Source organism: Abramis brama (assembly GCF_963993115.1).
Source record: "Abramis brama genome assembly, chromosome: 14".
In the NCBI taxonomy this organism is placed as follows: Eukaryota; Metazoa; Chordata; class Actinopteri; order Cypriniformes; family Leuciscidae; genus Abramis; species Abramis brama.
This window is the reverse complement of record NC_139976.1, coordinates 11,215,304-11,230,451: the sequence shown is the minus strand read 5'-3', so window position 1 is coordinate 11,230,451 and position 15,148 is coordinate 11,215,304. Positions and strand designations below refer to the sequence as shown.

Genomic DNA, 15,148 nt, shown 5'->3' with positions numbered 1-15,148 from the left:
ACTAAAAACATCTGTTTAGTTTTGACTATCATCATCTCTATTGCGATCACGCTCATGTGACTTTCCAGTTCTTCGTCATCATGAAAGTTTATTATCTGCATGTGTTTTAAAGCCATATCAGTCTAAACTTCTGATTGTTTTCTGAGCGCACACATCCGAATCACGCGCACAGAGAGCTGGATGTCAGACGGCGCATCCCATGAGTATTAAACTAAGATCTTATTACGCTTAAACAGTCGTGGGCGGGGCCTAAGCATTTTGTGACGTCACATATGGTAGAATCAAGGCAAACGGCTTGTTCTGAGACACTGCTTGCTTATGATTTATGGGGATTAAAAAAGAGGTGTGGGTGGATTTTTACCATTATAGAGTGGTTGTGTACACCAGTGGCGTAGGTTTGATTTTGAAATTGGTGGGGACGGGGACATCAATATAAATATATTTTAAGTTTTGATCGAAATTATTGCTAAGGATATATCAGTGTCACTGGATATTGGTAGGGACACGTCCCTAGCGTCCCTACTAAATTCTACGCCCCTGGTGTACACACACTGCTGACACACATTCGTTCAAAACACTGATCTACATAATGACTGGATAGCTCATGACATCATAAACAGTGAAGCCACAAGCCGCCATATTGGTATTCCCTAGTGAGCTCATGCGTTCTATTGGCCCTGTCCCAAATCGCACACTTCATATCCGTGAGACCGTAGGGTGTCCCATTTGTCATTTTAGGCCTCAGAAGGGCACTGATGCGGGCTCCGCAGCAGACTACTTCCCGACAGTCAAAGCGGCATGGCGTCACGAAAGTGTGGACTCGTAGGAAGACCACGAGTGCTTAGGGTACCATTTGGGACAGGGCCATTGAATCAATAGGAAATTTTATGATTTGACTGAGAAAACATTGCCTAACGAGACACCGTTTATAAATCTAAAGTCTCCCTGTACATTCTTGCAACACAAACATCCTAAGCATTTAAATGGGTATTTGACATTTTTCCTGCTTATTAAAAATTGCCATTTAACAGTCATTTTCAGTGGTTCAAACACCATGTACAAGTGTATTTTGCAAAATAGGTCACCTTTAAAAAAAATAATGATGTGCACAGATAAATAATTTATAATAAACACCGCAATATTCCATAAAAACATATCCATATCGATTTTGATTTCATGGTGATTTAAAAAAAAAAAATAGTATCACAACCTCGTTAGCTGTGTCTTAACTTTTCAAACATTCTATCTAACTGCGACCCTTAGCGGCTCTATGAAGAATGACACCACTGCCATGACAGTGTAGGGCAGGCGGAATAAACTCAGCTGTCATGATCTCAGTGTAGTGCTGCCTGCCGGTTGGTAGTGGGCAGTTTCAAGGACGACAGCAGGTTCACGGTACGCTTAAGAGGGCAATTTCAACAGTGATGGCGCATCAAAGGCATATTCTTGAGGTACAACTTTCCTCTTTACATACCACGCTTTGTCTTTGGATTTCGCTCAGTTTAATGCTCAATGAATGAGGGTGGGCGCAGGGGTAACGTTAGTTAGCAAGCTAGCATAAGGGAAAGGGGTTGCTCACTGAGTAACGTTAAACCGATGCAGCGAACACCGGCAAAACCACATAACTTTAAATCCAGATGAAAATATATGATGATTTGGTGTTGGTCGCATACGTAACAGAAAGCATTGCGTATCTTGAATAAATTTCACATAAAAAGCCCCAACAACTGCTTTAATTAAAGCACACTGTTAACCGATGCAGTGTTTGGATATGCAGAGTGCACTGCTTTCAGGACGAAACGCCCTGACGGTGCAGCACGCGCTCAAGCGATCAGATTATTGTTGGCAATTTGCTCGAGCTCAATGTGGTTGAGTTGACAAAGACTCTGTCAAAGATGGTCAGGCTAGCATGCAGCTACAGTGGCGCGAGCCTTGACCGCAGGATCGGAGGCGCGCGCATTCCTTTTAAAGGTGCGAATAGGGTTTAAAACAGGCCCTGAAACTCTTACAAATGAATTATTTTTTTAAACATGATAATCGAAAGTCGCTTAACCTTCAGAAGTTGTTATTGGTCAACCTCAGGAGGTCAAACTAAATAATATATTGAGCTGTTTTGTTTATTTATTTTGAATAGGGTTTGCCATTTTATGTTTAAAATTATATGCATTTATATGTCGATAAAATGCATACAACTGAAAAATTAATTAAAAAATAAATAAAATCAAAATGGTAGCAAAGCTTAAATTAAAGTGCTTAGACTAATGAAACCTGAACAAAATGATCTGTAGTTAGTGGGTCAGGTAAAAATCACAATTTAGATTGCTAATAGTATATTAATATTATTATTAGTAGTAATAGTAATATCTAAAAATTATTATTATAATAATATAATAATAATTATTATAATTATTAATAATTATAATTGCTAATAGTATATTCATATTATTATTAGTATTAGTATGAGATTTCACAACATCATGACATTGTCCCTTTTATGTCACCAGACTCCAAGGTCTTGCATATTGACACTGGACCGTTATATTGACATTTGGTCTTCCCAGTCTTTTAATTGATTACTTTTTTATGGGCTGGTACAAGACTATAAATACAGTTTATTTCCTCCATGGAGCATTCATTTGAAATGTGCTGTGTAAAGTCCCTCCCATGAAAGGATTCAGGACACGTATAACTAAAAAAGCTAAATAACAATTTAGTGCCATATTATGTAAGTATGTTTATTGTTTACTAATTTAAATAAATTACATTTATTTAAGTTGTATTATTATGAAGCTTAGCCTATTTTTAAAAATGATGTTATATTTTATTTATTTTGATTTTATTTTATTGTTTTGACTTGAGGGTTAAACTATTGGAGATAATTTTCTTCCTTAAAGGAATAGTTCACAAATTCTGTCATCATTTACTCAACCAGACAGTTGATGGACCCCATTGACTTCCATAGTATATATATTTTTTGCTACTATGGAAGTCAATGGGATACATCAACTGTCTAGTTACCGACATTCTTCATTATCTGCTTTTGTGTTCAGCAGAAGAAAGAAATCCATACAGGTTTGAAACAACTTGTGGGTGAGTAAATGATGACAGAATTTAAATTTTTAAGTGAACTAATCCTTTAAATTGATATATTATTTTGTTTAACTTCAAGACGGCATGAAATAAATTCACCCATTTGTTTTATAAATGCATGATATGGGTCTTATTGTGAACAATCCATGCAAATGCTTAATTTTTTTTTATTATTATTTTTTTACCTCATAATGTTAAATCAGTCATGACTGTTTAAAAGTCATAATCCTCTGGTAAAAACACCAGACTTCTCTCTGTTGACTTACGGAACAATAAGGAAGGTATTCGTTATTCTGTAATAGCTGATCCTTCCTGCTTGTTATTAAATTCTAGTCTTTTTGACTACAGATTGACAGATTAATACTTGGTAAACTTCTGAATTATATAGGTTTTCACGGGGGATGTTGTTATGATTCAAATGATTTCAATACAATGTTTGATTATCATTGCCTCGTTCAGACGAACAGATTGCGAGACAGATTAACCCACTGGCCCGCATTGCTGGTGGATTTACTCATTACTAGATTCGATTATGTTTGAAAGCTAGTGGCAGCTACTCTGGCTTACAGCACCATTGACATGGAGAGTCTGTGTATGTTGACAGTTAGGTGCCCATTTTTTACTCCGGCACCAAACTATAAGAAAATGCTCTAATCCATATGGAAAACAAGCTGCATTGCTCAAATTTGCCACATAGTATTAGTAGACGACCTTAGATGTTGTGAAGCCAGTAAGGACTGCTTTAAAAATTTAGTAGATCATACAGGATTTTTCCAGACAGGGCCCATTCAGCAACTTTTTTAAGTTTCGCAGCCAATCGAGGGCTATTTTTCACTTTGTGTCTCTGAACAGGTCTCCTTTCTGCAAGCTTTGACATCTTGCCAGATTCTCTTAGAAAAACGCGGTCTTCTCTTCTCCTTTCTCATCAGTGTTCTGGTCGCCTATTGGTGTGTGGTTCACATCAGACAATGCAGGCAGGGCTTCCAGGGTTCAATGAACTCTCGTTTAGCAGCTGCGGTGTGGCTCGCTGTGCACCTCTCTCTCGCTCTCTCTCTCTCTCTCTCTCTCTGTCTCTCTCTCTCTCTCTCTTTTCTCCCCAGGCCCGTTCAGCATGTGCTCTGCGTCTTGCTTGGGGTTGTTATTCATTGTGAAAGAGAGATTATCCCATCTTTCCCCCCTTTCTTCTTACCAGCTTGGTTTGCTCCAGTCATTCATTCAAAGACCCACTCATCTGATGACCCACTTCTACCCTAATGAGAGCATGTGATTGAGTGATGTTAATTACATTACAGTCAGTGAAGAACTGGGCAAATGTGATTAATGTATACTATGATTTGCCTTTTTAACACTTACTTAGTTTTAAGCAGTTCGGAACCAATTTTGTGGTTCATTCACATGTTTTAGAGGGGGATATCTTTAAGGGACAGTTATGAGATGAGATGCACAATATATACATTTCATATTGGTTACTGATTGATGTTAAGTTTATTGGTAACAGTCTATATTGGATATTTAATTGTGCATGGCATGTAAATTTGCACCATTTTTACATTCAGATTACTTTGCCGTCATCTAATTCTCACTTAAAATGAATCTTCAAAAACACTAGTAATTTACTAAAGCTGTTAAACGGTATCTTTAGCAAATCTCAAAATGAAAATCAATTTTTCATTTAGTAGACATTACAATGTTGTGATGCCTAAATTCCCTCGTTTCACTTAAAACAATTTATTAATTTTTAGTGTTTTATTTTTAATTTAATATTAACCATTTATAGATTATCAGCTATAACATTAAAATAATTGACATACTGATATCTGTCAGAATTTTTGCTATTGGGATGGGCTCTTTTGATTTGGGCCAAGCAAACATGCAGCTAAAAAAAAAAAACATCTAGAAACAAGCTAAAAACATCTAGAAACCATATGGCAAATACGCATAGGTGCATTGCAACTGCAAGTTTTATGACGTGTAATGAAATGTGAAAATTTTGTTGGAAATTTTATCCAATACCTCATTGAGATCTGCATATATTCATAATGAGCATGCATAGCATTGCTATTGTAGCCATTGCATTACAACAATAATCAAAACAAAACAAATCCTTAATCCCATTCTTTACGCATGACGCACAAGACAATCAAGAAAAACATGCCAGCGCCTCTGTGTGTTCGACCAATGGACTAAACGGTCCCGCTGTGGCTTCTGTAATGCCCTTGTGAGCTGCTGATGGGTGTTTTTGAAGAAGTGCAGTCACAGGGGAAATAAGAAGAGCCCATAATAATAGAGACAACTGTAAACTGTGTGGAGGAAGTGAAACTCAGCACCTTTGAAGATCATGCCATTTTTTGACGATTGATGCACTTCCTCCACATGCCAGTACCAAATGTTAATTACAAAGATTACCATATGAGAGGTTCAAATAGTTTTTAGTCCATTTGTTAGGAGTGAGATGTTTCTTGATGCACTGAACATGTGCAGATATCTCATGTGGTTTTTTAAAGGGTACATTCTGCACCCGCAAGTTGGCACAAGCTTTTTTTTTCCACAGCTCGTCTTCCATAAATAAGCACCGTTCCAGTTTACCTCTGACCTGGACAGCTGCTATATTGTATGCTTCAACAGCCCAATTTTTTATTACCTGTTTTTCCACAGGCGGGAGGCCGTAGCCCTTTAACATGCCACTGGAAAGTGGACTCTCTTATCCACTGGTTAACAAATCAACCGATAAGAACAGATGTATATAGCAGCGGGTCACCCAGGACGTTATGATAGAGATGCAGAGGTAATAAGAGTGGCTGTGTCCTCATCGCACGTGTGCTCTCTGTTTGGCAACCATGAGGTTATTTCAGCTGAGGTGTCTCATGTGCTTTGAGCTGTTGTCAACACTGTCGGTTTTCTTTACCCCTGGGCGGTGAAGCATGAAGGCTGAGCCATGATGAATTTGTCAGCAATCAAACTTTGCTTGTCTTGCTGTTCTTCCTCAAATCTTTGTCAAAATGATCAGCTCACCTGAAACCACCTCAGCAGGTTTGGTGAGCCTTATTTGTTCGCTGTGATTGGGTGGAAAGGATCATTCGACATTCCTGTTATTCAACTGCAGCTTAGCTGGAGGTTCCGTGCAGAATAGATGGCACAATGGTCTCGCATTCTGTCTTTCTGTGGAATATTTTGCCGGCTGCTGGAATCTATTGTGAAAAGCTGTAATCAGAGCTCGTCTGTGCTTTGACCTACAGCACAGAGGGCGGCAATGGACTGCCTCTCATTCTCTGTTTTTCTTTCCCTCCTACAGTTTTGTTGTTGATGTTTGGCTTGAAGAGACGGGATGGATGTCCGCATGGTTCTGGGGGGTCCAGATAACATTCTACTGGCCAATAATCCCGACGCAGGAAGTGGCTGTCTGAAGCATCCCTGTGAGGACCAGGTAAGCATGGAGAAAACTAGCGCATACTAAGGCAAGAATTACTAGCCATGTTTCCATTCAAAAGTTTAAGGGTTGCGAAATCCAAATAGAAAAAGGTGGAAGGGAATATAGCTGTAGTGTTATTTCTTTTATGTATATATTCTTGCAGCGTTTATTAATCTAGCTTTGTTTATATCTGCTTTTATGAATAAATGGTTTTATGTTGTATAAATTAGCATTAGTTAATGTATTATGAACTAACATGAATCAACAATGAACAATGGTATATTTATAAATGAACGTTAATCTATTATAGAGAGAATAAATGCTGTAAAATAATCCTGGTCAGTTCATAATGCTAATGCACCTAATGCATTAACTAATGTAAACAAATTAAACCTTATTGTAAAGCATTACCATTTACTAAGAGTAACTTCTAGTTGTACCACTGATCTTATGTAACATTAACACTGTATTTCTCATGTAGGACAGAAGCTCCAGCCCGTCTTTCCTTCATTCTGTGTCCACCACGTGGAAGGAGGGTCTGCTGAACAGAAAGAGACCATTTGTTGGAAGATGCTGTCACTCGTGCACACCCCAGAGTCAGGTTAGCTTGTTGAAGCTTTTGGCATATTGACCGAATGCACATTTACATTCTGCATGTTGACTTACTACATTTATGTGTTGCAGGAGAGGCTGTTCAATCCCAGCATTCCTTCTCTAGGGCTCCGTAATGTGATTTACATTAATGAAACGCACACAAGGTAAACATCAACCACTGTTTGCCATAGGCCTGATGGCTCTGAATGTTAGAGATGAGTGCATGAGTGCGATTGCAATTTTCTTGGCCGATTCCTATGTACGATTTTTTGTTGTAAGTGTGACCTGCCGATACCGATTTTTGCCAATTCCGATTTTCTTTCAAAGAACTATAATTGACAGCATTTACAAACAAAAAACGACTTTTTGCCAATGCTAAATTTTATTTTCATTGATAACAAGTGACAAGGAAATATTGTTGCGCTCAGATGAAGGCTAGTTGTAAGTCCAGGTGCGTGAAAACCAATAAAATGGAGAAGAGACTGTAGATGGTTCGCACTCTGAAAAACTAGACAAAGTCTTTAACAAAAAGAATCAATTATTTTAATAGAGCAAGAGCAGACGTTTCAGCCATCCAGCTATTCTCAATGCTCAATGATGAGCATTGAGAATAGCTGGATGGCTGAAACGTCTGCTCTTGCTCTATTAAAATAATTGATTCTTTTTGTTAAAGACTTTGTCTAGTTTTTCAGAGTGCGAACCATCTACAGTCTCTTCTCCATTGATAACAAGTAAAAAGACAGTAGTAAAATAAGAACAAATACATTCAAACAACAGCACAAATAAATGCAATAGAATAAAGAGAGATATGAAATAAACACGGCTTTTAAGTTTTTCAGGTGGTGATGGTATATTCAGGTAAGAAATACTACAGAAATTAAAGTAATCAAATGTAAAATAACTCTGGATAGTCTTCATTGTACAAATTAAATACAGATTAATGCTTACAATTAGTTATACAAGTTATTCAGTCAAGAGCAGAGAGTGATTTTGTCTTTTGTTCTTTTATTAACATGACAGAGAGAAGCAGGAATATTAGGCTGCTGTCACTTTAAGAATTTATGCACGGATCCAATACCGTTACACAACTTGCGTTATCTTTCTCAACTAATTAGGTTGCAAAACTGACTGCGCGAAACCTGCAGGAATTAGTCAAACCGGAGTGAATGAGACAAGTGAGTGAAAAGGCGGGTGTGCGTCACTTCGCCGTCTGAATCGGAAAGACCGTGAGACTGACCGGCTGGTCACCGGTCCGGGTCGATCATGCAGAAAATCGTCCAATTCCGGTCCCTGACCGGTCGATCGGTGCATCTCTACTGAATACATGACCACTTCCCTCCTTGATCATTGGAATACACACTGCACATTGCTTAGTTATACACCTATCTGTTTAGTATAATTCATTAACATAGTTTAGTTTATGATGCGTCATTAATACCATAGTTGGTCAGATGTAGTTTTCCAGCAAACAAACCCGCCCTGTGTTTACATTCAAGCGTCAAATGGGAGGTTGTAGGTCTCTGAGGAGTGGAAAGTCAGGAAATAAATTATTAACACTGTTTGTCAGGCGATATTTTGTACCTAGATCACATGACAGGGACCAAACGTGGTCTGAGCTGGTACTGCCAATCAGGGGAGGAAATGGACAGTCCGTAATACTGCAGGAATAATTTAATGTTGTCTATCAGCAGTTATTGAAATTAAATGAATGGTTCTCCCAAACAGCTCAAATATTACACAAAAAAAAATTCAAAAAGAACTGCTAAAAAAGGACTGTATGATTCTTTAAAGGATCTATTTTCATGTTCTACAGAAGGAACGACAATTTTTGTGTGAACTATTCTTTTATTGACCATGTCAATGATGAAGTCTATTAGATTCTTCAAGGCCTTAATACTCTTATCCATAGACTACTATTTTGTATTTGTATAATGCAGGCACAGAGGTTGGCTTGCACGGAGGCTGAGTTATGTGCTGTTTGTCTTGGAGAGAGACGTCCGGAAGGACATGTTTGCTCGCAACGTGGTGGAGAACGTGCTTAACAACAGCAGGTACCAAGTGTTTATTAAAAAGCGAGGAGCAAATGCAATGAAAAGGGCTGTTTCTAAGCAGCCGAAATGCATCTTATCATCCAGATTCACTGTAAGTGTAATTGCTATAGGCTGGAATGTGCTATCGTGGAGGTAGCGTCCGAGGGTGATGTCGATGCAGAGTCTGAAGTGGATCCCAAAGCTGTCAGTAAAGTTAAACGGAAGGCCAGAGGATTCCTGCAGGAAATGGTTGCCAACATCTCACCTGCCTTCATCAGGTGCAGCTTTCACATAATGTTTAATGAGTGATGATGCTAAATGCAAATGTACTGTTTTTTTAAATAACAATTTTATTAATGTTATAATGGAATTTAATATAATGTAATCAAATACCATTCAAAATATTAAATGTTTTTGAAAGAAGTCTCTTATGTCTTATCCAAGGCTACACTTTATTTGATAAAAAATGTAGGAAAAACAGTCACATTGTGAAATATTATTAATATAACTGTTTTCTGTTTTAATATATTTTCCAGTATCCTTCAGAAATCATCCAGATCTTCTCTCTTTCCTCTGTCTCTTTTAGATTAACAGGATGGGTGTTGTTGAAACTGTTTAATGGATTCTTCTGGAGCATTCAGATTCATAAAGGTCAGCTGGAGATGGTGAAGAAAGCATCATCTGAGGTCAGACATCAGCACAAACTTTTCCCGCTCAGCATAGGCATTTCTTCTTATCTGCACTACCACACATACAGTATCAACTCCCAAAACAGCCACAGATAAAACCATCAGTTGACAAATTTGCATATTACATCAAGATATACAGTTCAGTAGCAAAAAGCAAGTCTATCCACCTCCTTTTTATGTATATTTAATATATTATAATGGCTGGACAATTACAAATGGAGATTTATAATAGTTGTCTTGAAGTATAACCAACATTTTACTCTGTGTCTTCTAGTACAACGCTCCCCTGGTCTTCCTCCCCGTTCACAAGTCCCACATCGACTACCTGCTCATCACCTTCATTCTGTTCTGTCACAACATCAAAGCCCCTCACATCGCTGCTGGCAACAACCTCAGCATCCCCATTTTAAGGTACTAAGTCATAATGATCTTCTTTTTCTTTTTCATAAAAGTTTTTCAACAATAGACAGTTAAACTGAAATGTGAATATGACGTGTGTATGGATTGTACTCCCTCAGCACTCTAATACGCAAACTTGGAGGATTCTTTATTCGTCGCAAACTGGATGAAACTTTAGACGGAAAGAAGGATGTGTTATACAGATCACTGTTACATGCAGTAAGTTCTCAGAAACGTCAAATCATCTTATTCGCATGTTGGTGTTAAGACCGTTGTTTCAAAGCAGATTCATAGAAAATTGTCCCTAAATGTCTTAACGCCCACAGGGAAAAGCCATTGCTGGCAATGGAAATCACCGAAGATTTTAGGTAGTGAAGGGGAAAAAACCTTGAGAGATTGTCTCTCAGAGATTTAGAGAAATGCACATACAGTATGTTTAGATTCAGTAAGATATTTTTTTTATTTATTATTTTAAATAAACTCTGTTTAACTCTTTAACTTTTCTATTCATCAAAGAATCCTGAAAAACTTAAATGTATCACGGTTTCCACAAAAATATGACATTGGCTCATATCAGCACCAAATCAGCAAATTAGACTGATTTCTGAAGCATCATGTGACACTGAAGACTGAAGTAATGATGCTGAAAATTAAGCTTTGCCATTAATAAAAATTGCCATTATTAAAATAAGCAAATGGTATAATATTTTACAATAGTACCGTTTTTGTATTTTTTAATCAAATTAATGCAGCCATGGTTCGCATAAGAGACAATTTAAATTGTTACTAACCCTAAAAAAAATAAAAAGCCTAGGGAAAAAGCCTATACTGTATATATCATATATAACCCAGTACTTATTTACTGAATATTAATCTCTGGTACTTTCTAAGAGAAAATTCCTTAGTGTCTCGGTTTGTCTTTTAAAAAAAGCAGTTGTCTGCGTGTGGTTCTTATTTGTAAAAAGCTGTAGGATTTTATCTTGTGAGCGATGGGAAACCGGAGCAGCTGTAAAAAGGTCTGCTCCAGTGCTTAAGTTAAAATGACACAGGGATTGTCATTGCAGTGACTGTGGAGAGGCTTGTGATTTCGAGGTGACTGTCACAGGATGCTGATGGATTACTCATGCATTATTCATGCTGTCTCCTGTTGTGCACCACGTTACCACAATGGACTGCTTTAATTACAGGGAATTTGGAAAGAAAGGGTCATGAATCTTAGAGAGTGTAATAGTCTTTGGAGATATTTAATGCATCAACATTTATTGTTGTGTGGATCATTCTTCTGTTTCCCACTCATTTTCAGTACACTGAGGAATTGTTGCGGCAGCAGCAGTTTCTGGAGGTGTATTTAGAGGGCACGCGCTCTCGCAGCGGGAAGCCGTCTCCAGCACGTGCCGGCATGCTCTCCATCGTGGTTGACACACTCTGTGTCAGCAGCATCCCTGATGTTCTGATTGTGCCTGTTGGTATCTCATATGACCGCATTATTGAGGGAAACTACAACAGCGAGCAGCTGGTAGGGATCACTGTAGTTAAATTCACCTTTTAAGTTAACAAATATTGTGTTTTTTTTGTACCATCAACACCTTCCTCTCTTTGTTTTATAGAATGTATAGAATGTACCAACTACTGTACATTTAAGACTATATGTAAATGTAATTTAAAAAGTAACTTGTGTCGTATTTGAATTATGGCAGAGGCTAAGATTTTCAGTGAATGTTGTCTTTTTATTTAAAAAATCTGTTAGTCTATCCATCTAACAAATGGTTGTTGTTATTAAAATTTGTAAAATACAAAGGGGGGGGAGCATATGTAAAAATATATAATTTTTTTTTTATAATTTCCTATTTTTAGGATTATTTTTAATTTAGTGTTCAAAGTTGAAGCTGCAGTCCGTAATTTTTTTGGGTTAAAAATGATCCAAAATAAATTGAGCAAGTACATAACCAGCCAGTGTTCAAAACTATCTGCTTGCCTTAGCTTGATACAAAATAGTAAGCTTGGAATAATGTTTTTAATTCTAGAGGTACTGGTGGATTTCTGCGGGAAATTCAAGCATGTCTTTGCATCATTATGTCACATCTGTACACATAAAGAAGGAGTCTCGGCTAGTAAAGCTATATTGTGTGTGAGGATGTTGGAGGTGGAGGTTTATAGCCTTTTCTCACAGCACTTGATATAATTAAACTTATCAATTCGATGGCGGATCCAGAAAGGTTCAAACGACAATCACCAGTGACAACTGGAGATTCACCCGTAGTAAAATGCAAAAGACTTCGGACTTCAGAGTGGCTACAGAAAAAAAGAGACTGCAACCGGGCCCATGCGAAAACAAGGATGACTATCGGAAGAGCATTAAATGTAGTCACGCAATGCTGATGTTGTTAACATTAACAATTTAATAACAAAGTGTAATTTGCGTGGTTTGACGTGATATGATAAGGGATCGTTCGATTTAATCAGCGCGATTTACTGCAATGCTTTTTTTTCCCTTAGTTGGTCAGAACAAAAGTGGATGTTACTTCTTCAGTTACATTTTACATTTTCCGGTGAAAATTCTTGTTGGTCATGCTTCCAAAAAGTAGAATCTGTGATTCCGAATGACAGTATCCACACCGGCGCGGTGACTGACAGACGCACATTCTCCTCAAAACATTGCATTCATCTGCGCTGTGCCGTGCCGAGGCACAACCCACGTAAAGTTGATAATTCCACGAATAACTGCAATTGCAGATTTCGAACAGAGATGGCGACAAAGAGGAAAAACTACGGACTGCAGCTTTAAATATTCCAAAACTGTTATAATCTCAATATATTGTGCAACCCTAGTCTACATAATACTACACTAAAATATTTTTTGTACTTAACTCTTTTTTTGAACTACCCTCACTTCAGGGCAAACCTAAGAAGAATGAGAGTCTGTGGGGTGTGGCCTGCGGAGTGTTCAGAATGCTCCGGAAGAACTACGGCTGTGTGCGTGTGGATTTCACTCAGCCCTTCTCACTGAAGGTTAGAGCAGCTCATCTGCTTCTTATTTCTCTGTTTGGCCGAATACATTGCAGATCTCTCCCCTAATGTCTGGATCTTGCTTCTCTGCCGCTTTAGGAGTACCTGGACACGCAGCGCAGTCGGCATCTCCAGGCCTCTCTCACGCTGGAGCAGATCCTTCTCCCCACCATCATCGCTGCACAGTACGGCCTTTACACTGCTAGCCACCAACATAATCATGTGGACTGCTGTTTATTATTGGTATGTAGAAAGATGTGTGTGGCTAATGGGATTGTGTTCAATTATATTTTTCTGTGCAGACCTGATCAGGCTGTTTTTAATGGAGAAGATGAGGATCATCTGAATTCTAGAGACATGTCAGATGAACCCTGGAGGAGGCAGGTCATCAATAACCTGGCCAAGCACGTTCTCTTCAGTAAGGGCAATCTAAAGACCATGATGCATAAACAGTTTCTTGGGCAGGGGGGAATTTTTCAAGCACTGAGGGTGGCGGATTGGGCAAAATTGATGTTTATGTGGGATTTATGTTTATGTCAGCAGATTTATAATGAAAAATAGCAGTACTGCTCATCTATCAATTGCCTGGAAAACCTGCTTCTATATCATGGTCTACAGAATCACTGACATTCAAAATCTGAAAACATGGGCTCATTGTTCAGAACAAGAAGCTACAAAAATCTTTTTCTAATGTAATTGGCAAAGAATACCAACACTATATATAGCTCTGGAAAAAAATTAATAGACCACTGCAAAATTAGAAGTTTCTCTGGATTTATTATTTATATGTATCTGTTTGAGTAATTTTTTTTCCATAGTGTTGGCGCAATGAGCACATCTACCACCTCTATAATTCCCATAGACTTGTTGAGAAAGCCAGTTTGTCTGTGTGGGTTCCTGGTACATAGAACTAACCACCATATCTCTAATATTTCTGCTTCTTTTAAAACAGAAACGAGGTTTAGCAGAAGACAAATGATTAAGATTGGGGTCACATTCCAGGACTCTCCAGTGTCTATTTATGATCTTTTTAACCTGTCTCGAAGCAATAGAGTATTCTGACACAAAAGTAAAAAAAAAAAAAGAATTATTCTAAACCTCATTTCTGTTTTAAAAGAAGCAGAAATACTAGAGATATGGTGGTTAGTTCTATGTACCAGGAACCCACACAGACAAACACAGGCTTTCTCAACAAGTCTATGGGAATTATAGATGTGGTAGATGTGCTCATTGCGCCAACACTATAGACACTAAAACATTCAGTCACCCACATTCCGGACGAAAATATAACATCAAAGAATTTATAAATTGTCTATCGACCCATGTCATTTATGTGCATTTATGTGCCCTTGTGGCCTTATGTATGTTGGGCAAACAAAACGAAACCTTAAGCTGAGAATTGCAGAACATGAGGCTGCTCTCAGAAACAATAACCTTGACTATGCCTTTGCTAAACATTATACAGAGAAGAACCATAGTTCTGCTGCCTCGCTTAGGTTTATTGGTATTGAGAGGGTATTGCCAAACCCTAGAGGAGGTAACATAATTAAACAGCTCTTGAGAAGAGAAGCTTTTTGGATAAATGAACTGTCTTCTGTTGAACCCTATGGTATGAACGAATCACAGGATTTTAGCTGTTTTTTATAAATATGGGTTATAGGGTATTGACTATTAGCTTCATTGCAGTGCATGTATCTGTAACATTGTGGACATATTGATAATGTATATCTGTAATGTGTATATATATTTTTCTACAAAACGTTTTGCTCTTGTTGGGCTTTTGATGACGATAACTATGTATGAAGAGTTCAGATGCAAAAGTGCCATCTGAAATTTTCTTGTAGAATGATCATTTTTATCAAGCTTGTATATTTAAGTTCAGTAATTTCACTTAACTGACATTTAAGTGAAATTACTGAACTTAAATATAC

The 15,148-nt window shown here is 37.8% G+C and overlaps 1 protein-coding gene across 4 annotated transcripts in view; it reads left to right on the top strand.

Annotated features, from left to right (window-relative positions):
• gpam (glycerol-3-phosphate acyltransferase, mitochondrial) overlaps positions 1-15,148 on the top strand; it is a 30,501-nt gene that overhangs the window by 4,243 nt on the left and 11,110 nt on the right. Inside the window, exons 1-14 of one of the 4 annotated variants that reach the window (XM_084134962.1) lie at positions 2,631-2,725; positions 3,051-3,090; positions 6,383-6,514; positions 6,981-7,100; positions 7,184-7,257; positions 9,031-9,144; positions 9,255-9,401; positions 9,710-9,809; positions 10,087-10,223; positions 10,331-10,430; positions 11,515-11,727; positions 13,107-13,220; positions 13,317-13,402; positions 13,520-13,635. In XM_084134962.1, the coding sequence (XP_083991088.1) occupies positions 6,416-6,514; positions 6,981-7,100; positions 7,184-7,257; positions 9,031-9,144; positions 9,255-9,401; positions 9,710-9,809; positions 10,087-10,223; positions 10,331-10,430; positions 11,515-11,727; positions 13,107-13,220; positions 13,317-13,402; positions 13,520-13,635 (1,420 nt within the window). In that variant the 5' untranslated portion in view covers positions 2,631-2,725; positions 3,051-3,090; positions 6,383-6,415. Of the gene's footprint in view, positions 1-1,315; positions 1,452-2,630; positions 2,726-3,050; positions 3,091-6,382; positions 6,515-6,980; positions 7,101-7,183; positions 7,258-9,030; positions 9,145-9,254; positions 9,402-9,709; positions 9,810-10,086; positions 10,224-10,330; positions 10,431-11,514; positions 11,728-13,106; positions 13,221-13,316; positions 13,403-13,519; positions 13,636-15,148 lie in introns of those variants that run through there. The other 3 variants (XM_084134959.1, XM_084134961.1, XM_084134960.1) reach the window with 3 other exon arrangements.